The sequence below is a fragment of the Equus przewalskii genome, chromosome 1, assembly GCF_037783145.1.
Source record: "Equus przewalskii isolate Varuska chromosome 1, EquPr2, whole genome shotgun sequence".
In the NCBI taxonomy this organism is placed as follows: Eukaryota; Metazoa; Chordata; class Mammalia; order Perissodactyla; family Equidae; genus Equus; species Equus przewalskii.
Genome location: NC_091831.1, coordinates 54,827,372 through 54,846,864, shown reverse-complemented (window position 1 = coordinate 54,846,864; position 19,493 = coordinate 54,827,372). Strand labels below are relative to the sequence as shown.

At 37.5% G+C, this 19,493-nt stretch overlaps 1 protein-coding gene across 19 annotated transcripts in view; it reads left to right on the top strand.

Annotated features, from left to right (window-relative positions):
• The window catches only part of CTNNA3 (catenin alpha 3), a 1,517,748-nt gene extending 1,501,988 nt beyond the window's left edge, over positions 1–15,760 (top strand). For all 19 annotated transcript variants that reach the window (XM_070563754.1, XM_070563769.1, XM_070563716.1 and 16 more), the window contains one exon: positions 7,462–15,760. In XM_070563754.1, the coding sequence (XP_070419855.1) occupies positions 7,462–7,749 (288 nt within the window). In that variant the 3' untranslated portion in view covers positions 7,750–15,760. The remainder of the gene's footprint in view (positions 1–7,461) is intronic.
• Positions 15,761–19,493: the final 3,733 nt, after the last annotated feature.

Sequence of the window (19,493 nt, the reverse complement as noted above, 5' to 3'; positions counted from 1 at the left end):
TACCAGAAGGAGAATTAATTGAGCTTATAAGTGAAAGAAACCAAATATACAAATTACATATTGATTTAATATATATGTAATATATTTAACATATGTGTAATATGATATATGAGATAATACATATTAATACTATATAAAAGTATATTCTATTGAATGTTACTATTATATATAATATATTTAATTATATATTATATCATATTTATTAATACATATGTATTATATCTATATCTATTAGAAAAAAGGGACAACATTGATGTGAAAGTAAGAGTCAGATTGCTTGAGAAGTGAGGAAAATAGTGTCAGGGAGTACAGAAAACCTTTCAAAAAGTCTGGCTGTGTTTTAAGATAGGGTTTTAAGAACACTTACATGCTGCAGCGAAAAAGCCGATAGAAAGTAATGGGCTAAAGATGCATTAACAGAAAAGAATAACTAATTGTGCCAAGTCCTTGAGAAGGAAAAGAATCTAGAGTACATGGAGAAGAACTGGGTATAGAGAGAAAAAGCGATAACTCTTTCCTTTTAATGGAAATGGATAAGAATGAGGAACAAATTCAGGCAGTTGCATTTTGCTACTTCTATTTTTCTTTCCATTTTATTGTTGTTGTTTGTTTGCTTGTTTGTTTTATATTTATTTTAAGTGAAATAATCTGCAGAACAAGTGAGAATATGAGATGCCAGAGGTTTGATGAGAGTGTAAATTTGAAATAGTGTCTGGGTAGGATGAGAGCAATAATTGGCTAAAAACACAAAAAAAGCATCGTCTGTCAGCTTCAGGTTGGTGATAGCAAATTGATTTAGAAACCCATTTGCCCAATGAGGGGATTCTCTAAAAGTGGGAGAGAGTCACCTGTGGATTAGTGCTGGGGACATGGACAATTCTCTTCTACTCGATATTTGTAGCAGAGAGAAGCAAGCTAAGAAATGTTTACTTTTGCTAATAGAAGGATTAAAATGATAGAATAATGATGATTCAGAGATGCTGAAAAATAATGGAAATCTGAAAATGTCTGTAGACGGGAAGTCCTTGCATGGATTGGATAACTGATGCCATTTGGACTTTTAGCTTTACACAACCCAGTTTTTTTGCCTGTGTTCATGCAAGAGGTGAGTGTCGGAACTAGGACCAAGACTGGTGCTTTCTTACTCTCAGCCCAGAAGTCTTGCACCATCATTAAGATGTCAGTTGAATATTGTCAATCGATGTCTATGGAGAGGGCAGGTGTCAATGCCCTGCCTGATGCTGGAGAGAAGAGAAAGCATAGGTTGAAACTCTGATGTTAAGAGACCCACACCAGACCCAGACCACTGCTGCTTGCTCTACATAGGAAAGAATATACTAAGTTTTCTGAATCTGTGTAACTAGTACCTGGGCTGTAGTTGTTATAGAAAATTAGTTTTTCAGATAGGCGTTTGCCTTTAAGTCAACATGGTTGAAGAATAGCTAATCATTAATATTACCAGCCTTATGTTTACAACAGGCCATTTCAAATAGAATTAAAAGGCATTCTGAGTAGCCACCTGAATTGGTTTTATGTTTGTGATTATTTTCTTTTAAGATAATACGAAATGTTTTTGGCCTAGAGTATGTGCTTTAGAAAAAAATCAGCTTTGGCAATGGTTTTTGACAGGACAAGATTACAACTGAATAAATGTCATATTTTATTTCATGTCTGGTCCTCTCAGGAGTGTTAAATTTCTTTACTTATTCTATGCATTGATTTTTCTCCCTTTTCAACTTAAATTGTCTTTTGCTGTTGTCATGTTCTAACAGAATTGGCAAAGGACAAATTTACTATGCAAATTCTATCAGTGGTCCATTGGAATAACTCTTCATATTCAAAGAAGGAGCCACCTTCTCAATTTAATTATAAGCTTGACAATTTCGATTTGAATAGGTAACTCCATTTTGACTAGCCTTGATAAAGCCACTGATCTGATTTTTCCATTAAGCCAGCCTGGCTGTTTTGCATTTTTTAATGCGTCTAAAAAGGGAGAATGCTTTCAATACAGGCCATTCTTCTAAAAATCTGTTCAGAAACAAAAGAATGTGTTAAGCAAATATTGGGATAAAATTAGGTCCTCAAGAGTGGTTCAGGGTAGATAATTAAAACATACTGAATTAGATGACGTATTTTTGCTAACATATATTTAAGCATTTTCTGTGGTGCACGACTACGTCTATAGGTGACAATGACACCTATAAGTTAGAAAGACTATAAACATCTTTAAGCATTTTAGAAAGAGTTATTTATGCTTTCACTTGTTGTCTACCAACACAGGTACGTAATGCCCTTTTCATGCTAACCTTATTTCCCAATAGTTTAACTGAGAACTTCAAAACTAAGTAAGGGTTAAATGGAAACTTCAGGGTCAGGGGACCACATCCTGGTTTTTATTACAAGACAAAGGCAGACAAATTGATTTAATTTTATTTGAGAATCAGAAAAGTTTCGGTTTGTATTTACACCAGGACATATTTTAAAGATGAAGTAAACGTTATGCAATTCCATGTCCTACAAGCTATTATACAATTTGTTTATGGTTTTTCTTTGCCTTATTGATTTGTTTGTTGAGATCCACATTTTAAAATTTAAAAATGTTTCATTAGAAAAGTCTTAATTTAAAAGTCTTTAGATGGTTTGGGGCTTATAAGGATGACTGAGTATTTCTATTTACTATTTCAAGAAAAGTGCTACTTGGAAAATGATGGAGTATAAACATTATCAAACCACCATCCTAACAAAGTACCTTGGCAAGTAAGATACCCTCATTTTTCTTAGGAACGATATACATTGCAAAAATTCTATAACCTTCCCCAAAGCAGTTATTGGGTAGTCAATTCTTTTATTTTAGACACTGTACTATGTTAGTGCACTTTTGCCAACTATTAGATATCCAACAATAAACACACAGGAGAAGTGACATATTCCTGAGAGGCGGGGTTGTGCAATGGGAAGGGCACCCGTTACTGGAACCAGTCTGCCGTGGCTCAAATTCCAGCTCTACCATGTAATAGCTGTGCTGCTTTGAGCAAGCTACCAAACTCTCCAGGTCCTTTGTTTTCTCATCTATAAAATGGAGATAATAGTAATACTTACCTCATAAGTTTGCTGTGAATTAATTTATGTCAACTGCTTAGAATAGCACCAACATACAGGAAGCATACAATAGATATTAGCAATTATTATAAGCTGTTATTATACTTGAAGCCAAACTCCACACATTTGCCTGTCAAGTATTGCTTCTGTGCAGGTGCAACATCCCCCAGGGGTCTTTAAGTTCAGGTAAACACTGAGACTCGCAAGAATGTCATAGGCTACACTTGGCACCAGTTTACTCAGAAGTTTATGGGACAGGAATTTTCAGGCAACATCAGGCTTTTCTCTCCATAGGAGTCCCAGAAGCATTAGTTGACATGGCAGTTCACACAGGGGTTGGGAAGGTATGCTTTCCCCAGGTGACAGCCCAGGTGCAAGAAGATGAGATCCACATCAATGAGTGAGGTTCGCTTAGGCTCAGCATCCTCATGCAAAGCGTATATCTTATAAAGGCCTTGTATCCAGAATATGGGGAAGTCGAGCAGTATAGTACAAGAATAAGACATTCTGGTATTCCGATGTAATAAAGATGAGAAACAGAAAATCAAAAGAAGGAATAGCTAGCACATCTTTTTAGAAATTTTCCTCTTGGCCATCAATAATTACAATAGAATTTTGACAAAGATTTGCCAGCAGACATTCCGTGTTGACATAGTTGTCAAAAACTTACATGACAAGTATTTCGTGTTGGTTTTTGTAAAAAGATCCAGATGTCCTATGTATACTAGTTGCATGGACAGAAAGGTGACATTTTATGAGGAAAAAGAAAATATTTCTTATGTTGTTAAACTCTTTCTTTTTCGTAGCAAAGGCTTGTAGACTTATCTCTAAGTAGGGCTGAGACTTTTGTCTGAAAACATTTTTAGAACTGGACAAATTTGTACTGTAGCTTAACTGAAATCACAGAGTACATACCCCAAAGCACAGAAGAGACACTACAAGAAAATAAACTAAGGTTCCTATGGAATGATAGTATTGGGTAGGACTCTATTTAGATGGTTATAATTTGCATTATTTGCAAAATACATCTTGCAATTAAAGAACCAACTTACTTAACATAATCACTGTATATTCATCTAGATACTCAAAGAGAAAAAGAAGAGGCAGGCCTTACCAATCTATGTTTGGACATAGGCAATATTGAGAAACTTATTGTGACATTAATAGGTCAGCAAGCTCAGTTATTTTGAAACCTCCCCAGTATTGTAAGAAGAAGCACAAGTCACCAGCATAGGAATGGCAGCCATCTTCCTATTTACTACCGTACAAGAGCAAATTTCTGATTTGTCTAGGACAGAGGCCTTTCATTTAGGCCAAAATTCTCTTTGAAAAGTTGTTTAAAACCTTGTCTCCTTTTATGGAAAGGGGTAGATAAGAAGCTGCTTATATGTACGTGCCTGCAAATATTTACATATAACCTTAGGAGATTTGAGGGTCTTAGAAGCAATTTTTGTTCTCAATTGATACCTTGATCAAGAACACTGCAACTACATCAGAGAGGGATGTTACCTGATGTTAGAGAAAATAGCTCCTTCTATGGTAAACATCTCAAGTTACCTTTGTATAGAAGAATTTTCAGTTGATGAAAATGATTTCTAATGGTAAGAGAATTTGGGGACCTCATTTTCTAGTCTGATTGATTTACTGTACTGGACCTTTAGAGTAAATTAACATTCTTGTCTTGCAAGAAATTCAGAAAACTTTGTTCAATAAATTGAGCACAGGGACCCTAAAGTGATGCCTTACCCTACTCAAATTTGCCTTTGTTTTTACAAAAAGGATTCTATTGAAACCCTCCCTTGAAGGATTTTTCATGAAAGTAGATCTGGATAAGAGAACTTACAAAAATTTTTTGCAGACATGAAATCACGCATTTATTCTCTATGAGTAAGCCTGAGCCACTGCTTGAGCCTCAAACAAAATTCCCTATGATTTGCTAGGCTTGTCTGTGCCCATTGCTTGTGTGGCCTGCGATTTGCTAATAGCAGAGAGTTATGCATCCTGGCTCACATAGCCCTTAGACCTCCAAGATCCTCAAAGAATGTCTTACAAGTTTTCCTCCTGAAATAACAGTATTCTTGCAGCAATTGTCCTAATCTGCCTGCAAAGCTAGTCTTCATGCTCTCCTAGGGGGATAATTTGTCCTATGGTTTTTCTGAGTTACCCAGAAGAGAGGTTTTACTACAGGCATTTAGCATTTTAAAATAAAGGGATTTGTCAGAGGCCAGCATAAGAGATTACAGTGGCACAGACAGGGCTTTGCTGAAGCAGTGAGAAAAGAAGACAATCCAGTTTCCACATTTTAAGGCATGGATTGGTCTTAAACATCCTCCCTAGACTCCTGGTTTATATATATGCTTACATGGAAAAATCTAAAGGAAATGAAATAAATACAATCTATACATGACAAGATTACAGAGTCAAAAGGAAAAGAAGGGAATGTAAGTGTTAGAGTGGGAAGGCCAAAAGCCACTGGTGAAATCCTGAATGAAGCAGGTCCCTAGGATTTTCCAGAATACTTTATGGCAGCACAGAGTCTTTGGAGTAAACCAAATATTTTCATGTTTGAGAGAGAAAATTACCAAGGATTCTCAATACTGTTTACATTAATTCATCATTTAGAAAGACTTTCTCTCTCCTATGGTGAAACAGGAGACTCCTTTCAGAATCTAACTGGTTCCAGGAAGATTTCAATGAAAATTGCTAACTATTAGAGGACAGATTTTAGCCTGCAATTTGTACACAGAGTAACATTAATAACAAAGTGTGTTATTCTATTCAAAGTCTATTGTTGTTATTTTTTTTAAGTTGAGTACAGATTCAGAAGCTCTCGGTGTTCTCTGCAATACATGAGTGCTTCATGAAATCCTGTTTAATGTTTGCAAACCATTTGTCATTCCTGCCACATGCACAAATTTTACATTTACGGCTTCAATAAGTAAAAAGACTTAAAGATATGTAGTTGCCAAGTATTACTGCCTTTCACATTACATATTTTTGGGGGTTACCTTTTCAAGGATTTCAGGCTTGGCATATAATGGAGCTAATTAAATTTTCTTCCTAGGAAGCAGCCAGCTAGACCACTGCCCCAGGCACATAACCTCAGCTTATGACTTTCCGTCGCTCATTTATTCTGTATGTGAGATGAGACTCGTCGAACTGCAAAGGCAGAAAACTCAGGCCAGGCAGCTGCTGGTGAATTTTAGTAACTACAGAGCCAGCGTTTGAGTCTCAACCCTGACAGCACACATCACAGGCAGGTGACAGTGGAGGCACATCTTTCTGTCTGAGTTGGCTGTGGATGACAATCTGCCAAACGAAAATAATGGGAGAGGCATTAGTTGTATAAAAATGAACCAACTTGGCGTAGCTCTGAGGCATTTTGCAAGATTGAAGGAATATCACCCCATTTTCCCCTGAGATTGTTTTTATAAACAACCCAGAAAACATAACAATTAAAATCAGAGTCATGTGGGAAAATGTTTCTCCTAGTAATTTCATTAGTGCATCTTCAAAATTAAGCAATTTTGTCAGTCTTCATAAGAAACAAAGGAAATGATATTTAATAACAATCAAGCATTTGGCAGTCATTCTATTAGGTTCTTTACACATATTATTTAACTTAAATAAGCATTTGTTCCCTATTTAATATCTGAGGAAACCAGGATGAAAATGGTTAAATGATTTGTCCAAGTTATCAAATCGCACACCCGGAATTTAAACCCAATTTTATTTGACTGAAAAGCTTTGGCTTTATCTACTTTAACACACTGCGTGACAGGTTGAAAAGTTCTGTGTTTAAAAAAGAAACTCTCTTAGGTGGAATTATTTGGGAAATATTCATGAGAGTGAGTGGTATGCATGCATGTGTACATCTGTATGTGTGATGTGTGTATGATAGCTATTTAAAATATAAATTCCATGAGAGGGAGAATTTTCAGTTGTTGTTCTTATAAATTGACTTATAGATAATATAGCTTTTATCGTAGATAGTCGTCTCCTATAGAAAGCGCTCAGCGTTACCCCTGGAAATAGGGAGATTCGTTACAAAGAAAGCAGTGACCACGTGGACCGTAGAGTATTTTGCAGGATTTATAGAATCCATTTCACTGAAAACCAAGAGAAAGAAATTAATCTCTCTATCACCTTAGAAGATGGAATATGGATCTATTTATGCATCAGATAAATATATGAATGATCAAAAATAGATTGATGTAGATAATTTACATAGATACATAAAATGGAGATTAACTCATCCATTTCTGGGGTAAAAACAAAGTAGCACATTTCAACTTCTGTAGTATTAAATCTTTTTAAATTCCTGATTGCCTTCTTGAATAACAGCTGTTTTTTTCCCTACAGTTGGACAGTGTTACCTCCCTGATCCAAGCAGCCAAAAATTTAATGAATGCCGTAGTGCAAACAGTGAAGATGTCTTATATTGCCTCAACCAAGATCATCCGAATTCAGAGTCCTGCTGGGCCCCGGCACCCAGTTGTGATGTGGAGAATGAAGGCTCCTGCAAAGAAACCCTTGATTAAAAGAGAGAAGCCCGAGGAATCTTGTGCAGCTGTCAGACGAGGCTCGGCAAAGAAAAAAATCCACCCAGTGCAAGTCATGAGTGAATTTAGAGGAAGACATGTCTACTGAAACCATTTACTCTAGTGCCTATATTACAAGTCCTGGCTAAACACACCGCTTTATTTTTACACTTCATTAGTTCTGTGAGTTCACTAACTTTTAGAGTATAACCCACAAATAACATAAAACAGTGGAGGCTGAATCAACATTAGTAACACATATTTGGGATCATGTCATTGTCATCTCTGTATGGCCAGCACCTAATAAGTAATCAAGATATGCTTGTTGAATGAATGAAAGCTTCGGGTGTCATTCAGCCTTTCCCATCACAGAGAATATCTTACATTCATTACCAAATGGACATAGAAGACTCAAGTGAGACCTGTCATCTGTAATAGCTTGAGTACACTCAACATTTTCATTTTGAATTAAAACATTGACCTGAAGTATTGACTTGATTTTAAATGGAAACAAAAGACTTCATAAAATATTTTCCCATTTAATCTCCATACTTTCTTTACATGACCTGACCTGACAGACGTGTGATTCCTGCTATAGGAAAAAAAGTTCAATCTCTAGATGTCTATATCTTTTGTCAACTAATTAGGCCAACATTCATCAGAAACTAACCAAGCTTGAGCAATTAAGCTACTTCCTGGATTTTTAAATGAGCCTTGATTATTAATGGAGCAATTTATTAACATTATAAGGGTTATAATGAATTTTGATGCCACAATGTGCCTTTTAGGATTCCATTGTGTTTAGCAGTTCTGCACATTGAGTGTTGGGCTTAAATGGTCCATCAGAATACATATGTGGAGGAAGAGTTCTCACCCACTGGGGAAATGAGACACCTAACTATATCCTCAAGTGAGTTATGACAACAGAAATACAAGGAGTTCTGCATGACTCTAAAAATCCATATGTATCAGCTTACAATTGTAATTAAAAAGAAAAGACAAATTTGAAACACCTTTTGGCATTGAGTAAAATATAACTGTGTGAATTGTACCATTGAACTATGAAGTAGAGTTAATGGCAATGAAACTGGAGTAATTTTAATAACATTCTTTCAAATAAAAGTCATTGAGGTCATTTTATAACTCCAATCACTGTGCTCATCCCTAGTTAAGTTCATAATGGACTTCATAATAGTCTCAGAGTCGAGCGCATTGCTTCTTTCTCTCCTCGCTCTTTCTCTCTGTCTCACACTCTCACTCTTGCTCTCGCTCTTTGGAGGAATTAAATTTAAGTTTCACTTTTTCTCATGCATAGAGTTACCATTCACAGGATCTGAAACATGCATTCTCTTTTCTACTTTATCAAAATGATACCATAATTGTAACTTTACTTTGTGCAACATTGCCATTGATGAATTGTTTCAACAATCAGGCCATCTTAGTCTGATGAAGTAAAATTCAAACATGCAGCACCAGTTGATGTTAGGAAGATCAACCTGGGTGAAAGTATGTGTGAAACATCAAAATGCATAAAGGTTGAGAGCATGATGTGTATGTTATCTTGAGCAAAATGGCATGGGAAAAGGATTTATTTGACATCATTATTAGTTATGGGGAAATGTTAACATTATTATTGTAGTAAATTATTTCATTCTTCTAAAATTCTGGCTTGCCTGGGCTCACCACGTAAACTTCCTAGAAAGTGAAAGCAATAAGCTTCTCCCTGTCTTGTACTATGCACTGGCCCACAATAATTTTTCTGGACAGGTCCACTCCCTAAAAGAGAAGGGAGTGCAGAAAGGAATAAGGGAATCCAGCTAATTCAATTTTCCAGAACTATCTAGATAAATGAGGCAAAATAAGGAGTGTCTTTTGTTGGGATGCTACCATCATTTCTGCTCTAAGAGTAGATGTTGCAAGAGTAACATCTATGATACCTCCTTTTCTCAGGTAGAAGTGTGAATTTTTAATTTAGTCAAGAAAACAAATTTTAAAAAAATCACCAAATTACTAGCTGTATATTTTAGTTCCTAAAGCCACATGCTCAAGAATTGTAAGAGTCTCATCTAGAAAATCTAATGTCCCTTTGATCCTGCATCAACTTTCCACAGGTTGGAATAAGATGCCAAAAGAACAGAAATAACGTGAAATTTACAATTACCAAAATAACCTCTATATCTTAAAAAAAAACTGACTCTTTACCCAAAACAAGATGTGAATAAGGCCTCCTCTTCAAAGTACGTACATTTCCAGCTTAGCTCAAAACAAACAACTATAATTAAACAAAACAATATAAAAATTAACTTGGCGAATGTGCCAGCAGTAAAATCTGCCGTAGTGATCGAAGGTGCAATATGAACCAGATGCATAGAGCTGAGAAAGACATCTGTGCTCCAGAGGGAATTCCTGTAGTGGGCGGCATTTCAAGATTTAGTTTGATTCAAACCTGCTGATAATATAAGTGCTTATATGCAAGGAAAATTAACAACAAATATGTTAACAAATCTTTGCATTGTGAAGCATAGTTAAATGAACCTAATCAGTAAATATGAATGTAGTGGGTATATTTATAGGGAAGCCCCTCCCCTGCATGGGAATGGCAGAAATTTCTTAATGAGAATGATGGCTTTGGTGACCCATCTATACCTTCTGAGATCACATCACAGAGACTGGTGCTTCTTCTGATGACACATTTGCTTTATCCTGCTAATCAAAACTCACCTTTTTCTTTTAGTGAAATCAATTTGTGTTACTTTATGTAGGAAAAAACAAAAATCCTTGAGAGGGAGAAGAGGGTTTATTCAACCTACAAGGTCGATTCCATCCTGGTTAACCACCAGCATCCCTGTCAAACATTAGACTGAAATCACAATGATAACCTAGAAAATATTCATGAACTCATAATCCGCTGAAGATTCTTCTAATTGAAAAATTGGAAGGTTTTCATCAAACAGGAAAGGTGAAAAATGTAAATCTCTCCTTTTTATTTATCACAAGTGGAAATTATTGGATCAAAATTTTTGTTTATTTCTAATGGAGTTTCTGGAAACAACTCGACGATAAGTCAGAAAAAAATTCAAACACTAAATTTCAAAGGTAATTTATTAGTTATCCCCTTTCTGTTTGTCTTATGACATGAGTAAAAACTATGAATGCATTAGAAAATACAATAATCTTAAATGTGCCTTCTGGCCTTTGCAAATCTCTTAATTTATCAGTATTAGTATAACAAATGTTTGCCATAACATTCCTTCTGTATAACGGGTAAAGATCTCCCTACCTGTACAGAAAGGTCCATTTTTCCAGTCTGGCATTCTTGCACATTTAACAGACACTTACCCTTCAAAGGAAGTCAGTTTTCAAGCCTTACTAAAGAAAGATAATTAAAATTGTGACCCCACAGTTAAGTGCCCATTTTGGGCCTCAAACCCAGCAATTAGTGCTCCTCAAATTCAATAATAAGTGGCTGAAAAGACTAGTGTCCGACAATGGAGAAAGTTGACAGACTTTCTTTCTACACCTTCAATTGTCCAGGTCTATTGATCTCCCCCATCCCTGGGTGAGGTATCATACTATTAACTGCTGCCAAGTTTCTGCCAGAATGATGCAGTCAGGCTTGCTCATCCCAGTCAATTACTCCAATTGATGTCCTTTCCTCTTAGTTCATGCACCAAAAATATCCCTCTCCCATCTCTCATCTCCCTAGGTATCTAACCCACATATAAATTGATTAATATATCCTGTAGCATTCTAGTTAAAATTATGAATTTTAATTCCCAGCAGCATTATTCCTTGTTTTTTTCTATTCCAGAAAACATTCTTACCCTTTCCGTGTCAAATGCACACTTCCATGCTAAGGATTGTGGTTCCCATGGATACAGATTTCTGTGTAGTGGCAGAATGAATGGAAGGAGATCTGAGGCTTTTCCTGGTGATGTTTACCATTCTCTGGCGAGCTCATTGCAGAATTGCCAACCTGTGTCAGTATTATTGTAAATAATTCTCTAGGTCAACAAAGCAGGCATCAGAATCTCAAGTGGAATGAAATCTGAACTTTCTTTTGTCAGCCTGTCTTCTGCTAAGACAGCCTGTTTATTGCATATTTAGGAATCAATAGCCATTTTTCTGTTTAGAAAGTCAGAAATAGCTCTGTTTGACTTGATCGGAAAGTTTAGGGACATCCATATAAAAGATTATAGCTTGCGTATTATTTCAATAAATCTTTTTAAGTATCCTAGGAAAAATTCTGCAACCTGAAAAATTTATATTCATGCATCATTTTCATTTACATATCATATACCAGGAAACCACACTTATTCAGATGAAAACCCCATAGTATTTCTTTTGTCATAACTCTCTTCCCATACCATTATGATATATCTTTAGTATTAATATTTTTCATGTTACTGCCAAATAAACAAGCTAGACCTAATGACAGAAGCATCCATATATAAAGTAGTTGAAAGTTTTCATTTTGGCCCTTTGGGTCTATTAGGAAACAAAATGTGGATGTTTTTAAAACTAGGTGTATGCAACTACAGAGATCCGAATCAAGGCTGTAAAACTATCCCACACATGTAAAAGAAGAGAGAGCAAAAGAAGAATTAAAATTTTAAATTCATTTTTTTGGCTATTTTTAACCAATTCACATGAACAAGAAACATTTTCTATTAAAGCAAAAGAAAGCATAGTTTACAACATTAATCATTTTACATGTGAATTTTTTCCCCCTACCAGGATAGATAGGATCTATTCCTCGATACTTCAAAAGAAGATCATTAATACTAACTGAGAGACCCATTTCCAAATGGAACCCAACCTTACCAGAATCCCGTCTGCAGGCAGTAGATGGTTTGTAGGGCTGGCCCTTATGTAGATTCGGGGATGAGATATTTCATGGCTGCAGGCTGGCTTATGACATCCAACAGTCCCCATTGGTTTTGGGAAACAAAACACAAGAAGTGGTTTTCAAAACAAGTTTGACAAGTTGGAGAAAAAAAGGCAGTAAATACAGAGCAGTCCTAAAGGAACAGGGCTAAGAAAGTGACAGAGGTTTGAGGGAGAATAAGAAAGGCGGCTGCAGAAGCAGATAACTTTTACAGCCAGAGGGAGGAGGAGTGAAGATTAGGCAGCCTCTTCCTGAGGAAGATTTTAAGGCTAGGATGGGGCACTTGTTGCTGGTGGCTTGAGTGAAGTCATGACAGAGGCAGGAGGATGGATGATATGACTTTTGAGGATGATTTAGTAGTATTGTTTGCCAGATGAGAAAGGGAAATTCAGCTGCTTTTCTAGGCTGATGATGGGTGAAATTTTTCCCAATGTCAGAGCTAATCAGGATAATCACACATTCATATATTTAACAAATAGTATTGAGTAACTATGATGTTTCAGGCTCTAAGTTCTTAGGATATACCACATAACAGAATAAACAGGGATCCTTGCTCTCATGTGCCAGCTCTGTGCTTAATGCTGTTATGTATTTAATGCTCTCAGTAACTCTATGTGACAAACATTATTATCTCCATTCCATAGATAAGGAAACTGAGGCTTAAGCAGGATAAGAATCTTGCTCGAAAAGTCACTGCCTTTAAAATTGGGTTTGTTGCATTCTAAAATCTGAACTTTTAGCTACCACGTCATCCAGACTTCCTGGAAACTGGGATTGGGGTTTTCAGTTGAAAATGAGATAGGCATTTCAAATGCTAGCTGACTTCCTATGTAAGAGCAAAAAGATCAAATTTTGAAAAAAATATTAATCCATACCTATATCATTCAAAGCAGGTAAAAGACAGGTGCATAAGTAATTAGCGGCATATTCTCATCTTTAAAACTGAATGTAGAGTATCAGATACATAAGGGGTGAATATTTCATCTATGTGATCTGAAATAAAATGAAAATTCTTGCCAAATTACTTTTGTTCCCATAAAGGAGAACTCTTCAGTGGAAATGCCCATTTCCACCCTTCTTCAGCATTGATTGGTGAAAAATATTTGTTGACACCATTTCTTTCCAGTTTTACAGCTGGTCTGTGTCTGTGGGTTTATAAATTATAGATCTCAGGGGAGTGTTGGCCAAGGATTATTGAAATAAGGTAAACTTTGTGTTCCAAACTGACCCCAATTATAGCAAATATATATTTCCTTCTTTATGGGGATCACAAGTGTATGCAGGATGTGCCTGCCTGTAGGTGAGTTAAGTCCTATAACTTTACATAGTCCTTCCTCCTAGAACCCACCGAAGGCAGAATTCTTCTTGCCCATGTTGCTGGATGTGCCTCCCTATCTCAGGCCTGGAGTTGTTAAATGACTTCCTTACCTCTCTTACAGTGGGGCCACAGGTGTTTCCTCAAACTGGAAATGTGTTTATTTGGGGTCTCCACCTTTGGGTACCTGGCAGTCACGATGGTGCCTGTTCCCAACTATAAGGAAAGGAAGCTCTCAAGAAGGAAATTCTCTCTGAAAAAGGCTTAGATTTCTAACAATCATCTCTACCAATGTCTTCAGTGTAAGATATCCAAAAGCCACTTAAATGATATTAGCAGAGTGGTCCCTGTGTTTTCATTTCCAATGAGAGAGTTTCTAGTTCTAAAGTTTTCTTTCCTTTGCATTTTCAAGAGGAGTACTTATTTTTAGTTCTGGTTACTTGATCTTGAAGGTATGTAGCATCTCTTTAAACATTCTAAGCCCTTCTCAGTAATTAAATCAACAGTTCAAAGGCCTGCAGCTAACTTTTTTTTCTATTCTGACAGCCATACATTACACAGTCTCAGGCCAGCCCTCAGCTTGTCACCTCAGTTTCCCATCTTTATGTGAACCTCTCTGTGGTATTCACTGAGAGTCTAGCTTAGACAGATGGGTTTTCTTGACCGGGGCTTCTAACATCAAATCTGGGCTGGAGTGTTTATTAATAAAGAAAATGGGCAAGTCTGAGATGTTACTTCATGCTCTCAGTTAAACAGAACTTTCCTCCTTCCTGAGGCTTTAAACATAAAATTAATTTAAAAAATACTGTAGAGAGAGTTTTCCATTGCTTGCCAAATTGCGCCATTATAGCTCTCTGTTCTTGTTTGTTGCTATACAATATGTCCATGGGAGAATTTCAGCAACTGTCTTGCAGGCTTAAGTTGTGCTTCTTATTGATTTTGAAAATTTTCCTTGTGCGGTCCAGTCTCTCTAAAGAAAATTTCACTGGACTTGAATGACAGAAGAATGATTTTTTCCTCCATATACATGACTAGCAAGTTCCTGAAAACAGAAGTAGCATATGTTGTGCCCAGTTTGGTACTTAATAGTTGAGATTTAAAATAAAATTTTCTTGGGGAAGCTGGGTCATTATGAATTAAAATTTTTGGTGAAAGATTTCCAGAGGCCCCTGCTTTCCATTTTGATTATGCTTTTAGTTCCATAGTGACTTGGCAAAAAAAAAAGGAATCACTTACTTTATGTACTTTTACAAACAGCAACTTTGAGAGCTTATACTTAGTAACATGTCTGATGGCAATATGTGGGATGAAGGCAGATCTAAACTAAGACCTCTGAGACGAAATCAAAGTGAGCAATCGACAATAGTCACGTTTATTGCAGCACTTTCTTGAGAGCTGAAGTCTAGGGCCATTGGAGGTGTTTTAGACCACCACGCTCGCGCATCTCACTCTGCTGTGTGGAAGGCAGAGTGGGGCTGAGCGAACCGCCTGCTATAGTAAGGCCGATTCAAAGCTGTTTTATGGTTTGGCTATAGATAAACTTTGGCAAAAGCACTTGTAGATCTTTCTGGTCTATATTTACCCTTAAAGTCAATTTCGTCAATCAATAAAAATGAATTATTTATCCAGGAATAGAAAAAGCTCTTTGATACCCTCATGACATTGACATAGAAGCCCAAATACTCCTTGTTTGAGACTCTGCATGCCTTTTCTGTTTAACTGGAACAATGAAAAATTTGCTTTCATTGTGCTCTCAATTGAATTATTTCACACGTGTAACACTGGGTTTGTTTTGAAGTTACGTAGTATTATTTGAAATAATATTTTTATTTCTACTTACGTCACTCTGTAGTTTATTAATAATTTGCTCAACTGATAAACCATGGATGTTAAAGCAATAAAAATGAAAAGACTGGCCATGCCTTTGGTGTTTATCTTTGGTGGCATGTGTCTTGGGTGGGACAAAAAAGGAGGTTCAAGAATTGCTGAGGATTCTAACCACGTGCTTCTAGGAATCACCTTCATTCCCACTCTCCTTCAGTTGCACATACTGCAACTCAGGGAGGGCACTTTCACAAACTACTGCATGCACACAAGTAACATGGACCATATCTGAGAGAATTAAAGTCATAGTTTAAAAGAGCATTTGTTAGTCTAATATGGGCATTAGGCTTTTGACTTTAATAGTCACGTCTATGTGGTTGAAGAATTGTTCTTTAGCGTAGGACTTTGTGAAAATGACCAATAATTGTTGACAACAATGAGACATCTGAGAATATCTGAACACACACTCCATCGTGGACACGGAATACCATGGGCTGTACTGATGCTCCTGCATCTGAATATTGGTGGGTTGTGAACATCCATCTTGACTTCTTTGTCTCTACCTTGGCAATACTCCTTTTTCAGTGGGAATCACATGGGGATAGTCTCTGGATATTCTTCTAAGGCTTACACACTGCTGTTGTCTGTTCTGAGACATCATTTTCTCCCTCTGGGGTCCCTATTGCTTCAGAATGCTTATTGCTAAGTCTCAATCTGTTTCTGTACTTTCTCAGAATGCTGTCTGTAAGTATAGAGTCTTTACCACTTAATTCCTTTTGTAGACCATGCTTCCCTCCATTCAGTTCTGCCAGATGCCAGCTGCCTCTTTGTTAATGAAAACGCCAGCATGAGGTTGCCTTTCTGTGTCAGTCTCTCCTGGGCCCCAGGAGCCATATTTGTTCTGGCAGCAGCATTCTCTTTGCCTTGATCTGTTCATTGTGCTTGCTCTGGGGGTGGAAGTAGAACTAAAAGCACGCTTGGCATGAAGAATCTGTTCCTGCCTGGAGCTTGAGCTGATGCCCCAATATTTCCTGGGTAACACCATTAAACATTTCATCCAGGAGCAGTAACTCAGGGAGGTAACTTCCCATCACTGCGTGTCCAATATCCTGTAGCCTGTGAGGGAAAGGCTACTGCCCTTCATTGTCAAGTAACTCTGGCTTTCTATTCTGTCTGAATCTCCTGTTTTTGGACAGAAGGAGCAGTTCCCTTGAGGTTTGAGGTATGGGCCCAGAAAAGGGAATTTCCTTGAAGGCAACAAGGAGTGTCAAACCCAAGGGAGGTGGCAAGAGGAGAGGTGTATGTCCAGCTGATCATACACAGGTTTATACTAAATTGTCTTTTGCCCTTGAGGATCATGGAGAGAGCCTAGAGGTATGGATCTCCTACTCTGAGCCCCACAGAGAGGTGGAAGGAGGCCCCTCCCTCCCACCACCTCTCCTGCCTTCTCACCACCCCCTCGAGTTGCTGGTAGTGACAGAATGTTAGCTGCACAGATGAAGTCTACATGGCACAATTATAACAGCAGAAAGCACAATTTTCTAGCAGTGGGTGGAGCACCAATCCGGCCATACTCCAAGGGACAAAAGTGGGCTGTCTCCCTCACTTGGCAGGTGCCCTCTGCAAGCATTGATTCAGAGCAGGTGTGGGAAGAGAACTAGCAGAGGTTTGTCGTCTTTGTTGTTTCTTTTTATTCGGCTTCAGAGGAGGCCTCTGTGACAGTGCTGGGGATCCACAGCTGGGTTCTGGAAGGTCTCCATTTCTTCTATTAAATGCTCATAGCGTCCCCCATCCACAGGGCTAATCCACTCTGTGGCAGTCACTCTGAGGCTTATTGCTTAAGGGCTATATTTGGAAGACTCCAATGCTGTACCAGGCCCCAATGCCAGAGAGCTGTTTGAGCTCCTTGGTTCTCTTATACTCCAGAATCTTTGGAGCAATGATCACATCATGCTCACTTCTGTATCTCCAGCTCTAGCACAGTGACTGGCATAGGAGTACCTCAACTGATATTTTTGGGAAAAATGAGCAAATAAATGAATGAGTTTATTTCAGATGAATGAAAGCAGAATCCCACATTCTGTGATTTGGGACCTCTCTGAACTATCTAACTTGAAATTCTGCGAGTTGGTAATTTTCAAGTCTATAGTGAAAGTAACTCATGTCAGGGACAGGATTTGAAAACTCCTGATTTCCCTGCCACCCTCCAAACTGTGGGCACTGCCTGAGATACAGGAAAGTCACTGAAGAGGAAACACCCATGGGTGTTTTTTATTCATTCGTTTATTCAACAGTCAAAAATATTTCTTGAGGGGCTGTTAAATGCAAAGATGTTATGGGTGATAGAACAAAGCATGAATGTTTTGGAATCAAGACTTGGGATCACAAGTTAATTAAAATAAATTGCAGAGGAAGGGAAATAAACATGCGGCTCACGGCAATCTCACCCAGGGTGCAAGAAAGTAAAGCAAGTTTCAGGAGTCAGGGGAGCCCTTTGCAGAGGTTCTGATAGAGTATGGGTTAGCAGGGTGGAGAAAGATTACATTCTGGGAGGAAAGACATGAGCCAAAGCACAAAGGTAGGACAGCATGTCACATGCAGGAGTCGACAGGCCAGAGGGAAGTGTCCTGAATGGCGACAGTAGGATAGGAGCTCAGAAAGACCAGAGTGGGCTAGATCACAGAGGACCTCAATGTCGGGTTAAGGTGCTAAGGCTTTAATTTGTAAATAGGAGACAATATTGATGTCTCCTGGCAAACAAGTTCTCTAACACAGAGTTATGAGTGAAATGCAGAACTGAGAGGATGTCCAGAGTGAGAGAAGCAATTAGGAGAAATCAGTTGCAAGAATCCTATATGAGATAAGTAAATGCCTGGGTGAAATTATAAGATAGAGACTAAAGAAAATATTTTTTAAATAAGCTAACAAGCATCAAACAAAGTGACAGTAATGACTATCAGGCCTCAGCAACTGATTGTATAAGAGAGATTAAGTGTCTATTATGCTTGATCACATTAAGAATAATCAGCTCTTTAAAGAAATAGTCATATATTCTCCTATGGTTGACGAATGATGAATATGAATAATATTTATTGAGCAATTACTAAGTGCTGAGCATTCTGCTAAACATAGTAGTTGCATTACCACGTTGAAGCTTCACTGTGGCCTGATGGTCTATCCTACTCCCACTTTACAGATAAGGGAAGTGAACGCCAGTTGAAATAACTTGACCATTGTCACCCTACTAGTGAGTGACAGATCTGGCTTTTGAACCCAGGAAGTCTGAATTAAGTCTAAAGTCTCCTTCATATGTTATTCTGCCGAGTGAAATCATTTTTATTTTTCACTATCTGTTAATATGGAAGCCTTTCCAGCAAAGATCTGAACATTTTCAGTATCACCTATGAGATGACCAGATATGAACAGGCCTATGTCTTTTACTTTAAACACTAACCCATTTTCTTAGTCTGGTCAACTTGATCCCACTGACAGTTGAACAGTCAGCTTACGAGAGGTCCAGGAAGCAAAGTTCCTTCTATCCCTAAGTTATATGGCTAAATTTTCAAATATTTAGAAGAATGAGACTGACTACCATAGTATTTCCCCTACCCTTTGGTGAATGTTAAAACAAGAGTCTCCCACGATACTCAGTGTTTCTCCAAATTTTCCTTGGTGTATCTCTGACCACAAAGCAAGGTACTCAGAAAATATGAAACACACTAACTGAACAGCAACACAAGTCTTAGGTTCTATCTAAAACGTTGGACACATTTTGAATATATCCCTTTTTATTTTAATAGAGTATAATTTATTTTACTGTAAAGGC